General features: G+C 38.8%; 1 protein-coding gene across 2 annotated transcripts; it reads right to left on the bottom strand.

Moving 5' to 3' along the window:
• Positions 1-221: 221 nt before the first annotated feature.
• LOC107460821 (uncharacterized) lies at positions 222-3,210 on the bottom strand. 2 transcript variants are annotated; one of them, XM_016079230.3, is made up of 6 exons: positions 2,924-3,210; positions 2,696-2,838; positions 2,536-2,609; positions 1,419-1,551; positions 1,023-1,301; positions 222-750 (listed from the first exon to the last, which is right to left on the bottom strand). In XM_016079230.3, exons 2-6 carry the CDS (start codon positions 2,810-2,812, stop codon positions 496-498), a joined length of 858 nt encoding a protein of 285 aa, XP_015934716.1. In that variant the 5' UTR covers positions 2,813-2,838; positions 2,924-3,210; the 3' UTR covers positions 222-495. The 2 variants fall into 2 exon arrangements, with proteins under 2 accessions (XP_015934716.1, XP_015934717.1); XM_016079231.3 differs by lacking the exon at positions 2,924-3,210 and having other exon boundaries at positions 2,696-2,917.
• Positions 3,211-3,494: the final 284 nt, after the last annotated feature.

Raw genomic sequence — 3,494 nt, 5'->3', positions numbered from 1 at the left:
TGCCTCGCTTCAAAGCTACCCTAAGATGACTTTTTCTTTACCTGACTGCTTTTCAAATTTGAGGATGCAACCTACAATAATCCTCCTTATTCCAGCAACTTCTTGACTTCATCACCCAAATAAATATGGTGATTGGTGTCCTCATTAATATCAGATATAGTACATGCTTCTACAGACTACACAGCGCCGATTCAAATTTATACAAGTTAATTAATGCAAAATGAATAGCAAAGTACAATGGTACGTTTTAATTAAATCAGGTAAACAGTCCAAACTTCCATTAAACCAAACACGGAGGAAAACACAGGATTATGGACATACAACCAATTAGCAGATGGTCCTTTTCCCAGTCAAAGAAGACATCAAGAAGCCTAAAGACACGAATGACCAAAACCCAGAAAATACATGGTCAAATAATATATAATAACACATCCCCACTAAATTAACAAAACGAAGGACAGTATATGAGAATGACTCTGTTAGGACCCTAACAAATTATACCAATGCAATGCTGCTCTCCCCACCCGGCGGCTTCCGTACGCCCCCAAGGTAGTCTCTAGATTCTACCTTCCCATCGGCAAAGATGTTGCTGCCGCTCATCTCTCGTAGTTTAGCCCCGCTCAGCGATTTCTCGGCAGATGAAGGCGGCACATCCCCCTTGAATATGTCATTTCCCGAAAGCTCTGAGAATTTCTGGTTGTAAATCTTCTTTGCTGTTTTAAGTGGTTCCCCATTAGACTTCCCATCACCCTGTTAGAAACAAAGCCACAACACAAGCAACTTAGATATTTCAGATGCACAAGCAACATGGACTAGCATCTCAAAAAGTCAAGTATAATGTCTAGTCTCCATTATTCATTCTATGACACAATTAACCTCAGTTTCCCTTTGTTGTGGAATCACAGCACTAATCATTTTTGCATAGATGAAGTATGATCCATAATTTATTAAAGACATCTAACTAGATTTTGAAAAATATTCCCCCCAAGAATTCAGGTTTAGCAACTTATAGTGGTGCATACATGTGCAGCGGGTTCCCCAATATCTATGCTCCCTTTCAACTCCATTATGCGAGGAGTTATTGGCCGGGGTTTGATTTCTGGTGGTGGAGCAAATATGTCATGACCACTAAGCTCCTTGCACTTGGCATCCGAAAGCTGCTTTTTCAGTTGAGAGTCTTCACTTTCCAGAGTTCCACTTAGCTCCCGCTGCTTGGCCACCTCTGGTAAACTAGTGGGCTTTTTTGGAGAAATAGCCTCCTCCTCACCAAAGGAGATATGACTGATTCCTGCAATTGCTTGCTTCAATTTCCAAAAACAATCACAGTGCTTGTTAGCAGGGATCCACCGCAATAACGAATCAATATAATTTGTGAAATTCACCAACTATCCATGTTCATATAAAAATTAAAATGATACCTGATACATCCGCAATCCTGTTTTATTTGCAGAAGGGTTGGCACTGCCAGCTTCTGATGCGTCACTTTCCCCTTCACCCACAAAAATTCCACTACCTGTGATCTCCTTCATCTTATACTCTGAACAGGGCTTTCTGGAAAGTCCACATGTAAACAATGTTAGATGCCGCAAAACATAAAGCCACAAACCAAATTGATATGGGATTTCATTTATGGGAAAAACATAGTTCTGTCATCATATTTATTGTGATTAAATCCATTTCTTCACACTAGTTTGCAAATCATGTAAGCAGCAAGCAGAGCTATAGCAGCACATACACAAAGTATCAATTAAAAGAAAATAGTGAAATAGCCCTTCTTTATTTTGTATCGAAATGGATCTCTGCAACGTCAAATATTTTGGGGGGCTTATCATTGTTTTGCAAGCCCCAGGATTTGGGCCAAATTGGTGGAAAGGATAGATAAACAAGTGAAGGGATTTCTTCATTCTGAGACATGACATAATTAGAAGTTACGATGATGTTAGGACCATCATTGATACGGTCCCAAGAAAAAATAGAGGCGATACTTATTATAGGGCAGGATGGGATTAGAGCAAAGAAGCACAGAATTGAATTTCATATTACTATTTATAACCAACCCCAAAAGTTTTTAACATGAGATTTCCGTACTCTAATGTTAGAATGACATTGATATGACACTGAACTGAAGCATCACATTCCCCTATTTCTGATGAATGAAAAACAAAAAAAAAAAAAAAAAAAAAAAAGAAAGTAAAGCAGGTGAACACTTGGGAATAAACGTAAATCAGAAGAAAACTAGGAACTACGATTGAAATTTTGAAATGATAGATCCGCTGATCCAAGTAAAACAATTTAAGCAAAAAGATAAGACCAATTCTCAGACATTCGCTTTCTATTGCGGGGTGCTGGATGTGTGAGTGGACTATGGAGGACTATGGCCTAAAAAAGAAGTAATTATTAATTGACTACATATATAGGAATACAGAAACACAATTTTGGGAAAGTTTTATTCCAGGAATGTTATTATTTAGATAATGATAATAAGTAATAATTTAAACAAAAAAAGAAATGGAGAAAATGAGGAGCAGATCTCACCGTTTGTTTAAGGACTCGACCTCCTCATCGGTGACCTGACCCCCAAACACCACCTTGCTGATCCCATCGGACGGCTACAATCATTCCATCACAGAAATTATTATTATTATTATTACTATTATTCCATTAATACCTACTAGAGAGAGAGAGAGAGAGAAACCTGGTGAGAGCGAAGGGCGGAGGAAGGAGCTGGAGAATCAGCTGGCGGAATCTCGGACCAAACAAGCAGATCTGCCGTTGATGTGTGTGGCTTCCTCACCGGAGTGCTCCTCTCCATTATTCCTATTCTTCTTCTTCTTATTCCTATTCTCCCAATCCACCCAACCAAACACTCATTAGTCTTTACCCAAACAAACAAGAAAGAAATAAGTAAGAAGTAGAGACGTGCCTGTTGGTGATGAGTGAGTGTGTCTTGTTAATGTTAGTACTAATCTCTCTCTCTCTCTCTCTCTCTCTCTCTGCAGTGAGCAAATGACGACGATGACCTTGCTGATCTCGAAGATTCCTTTTCGGAATGAGAGGACACACTCGATTTTATACGATGAGAGAATTGGGGGAAAATAGAGAGAACAGGACCAGTACAAAGTATAAAAGAAAAGAAAGCAGCTACAAGTAGAAGAAGCAGTAGAAGCTACTCTACTTGGTTGTGTTTTAAAAACAAAGCAAACGCCAACAATACCATTCCCTTCGCATATCTCCCTTATTTATTATCCACTCCCCACTCCTCTCTTACCTTACCTCACCCTTTTCCTTTATTCTTTTTTATTTTATTTAATTCGTTTAATTCTTTTCTTGCCTTTTACTGTCACTCTCTCCCCTAAAATTTTGAATCTTATACCGCCCATATTCGTGTATTTCTGTTTCTAGTTTTTGTATTACCCTTTTCTATTTAAACTTAATTATGGACGGTAACCACGTACCGCCACATGTCGGTTGCTATAGATGAGCACGCCATTACT

The sequence above is a fragment of the Arachis duranensis genome, chromosome 8 (genome assembly GCF_000817695.3).
Source record: "Arachis duranensis cultivar V14167 chromosome 8, aradu.V14167.gnm2.J7QH, whole genome shotgun sequence".
Classification (NCBI taxonomy): domain Eukaryota; kingdom Viridiplantae; phylum Streptophyta; class Magnoliopsida; order Fabales; family Fabaceae; genus Arachis; species Arachis duranensis.
The sequence above is the reverse complement of the archived record's forward strand: the minus strand, read 5'-3'. Positions and strand labels throughout refer to the sequence as shown.

Excerpts from the sequence above, each read along its gene's own strand:
- LOC107460821 (XM_016079230.3), bottom strand. The coding sequence starts at position 2,812 with ATGGAGAGGAGCACTCCGGTGAGGAAGCCACACACATCAACGGCAGAT. Across the intron at positions 1,552-2,535 it reads GTCGAGTCCTTAAACAAACG|AAAGCCCTGTTCAGAGTATA; the intron begins GTGAGATCTGCT and ends TGGACTTTCCAG. Across the intron at positions 1,302-1,418 it reads CAGGATTGCGGATGTATCAG|CAAGCAATTGCAGGAATCAG; the intron begins GTATCATTTTAA and ends TGGAAATTGAAG.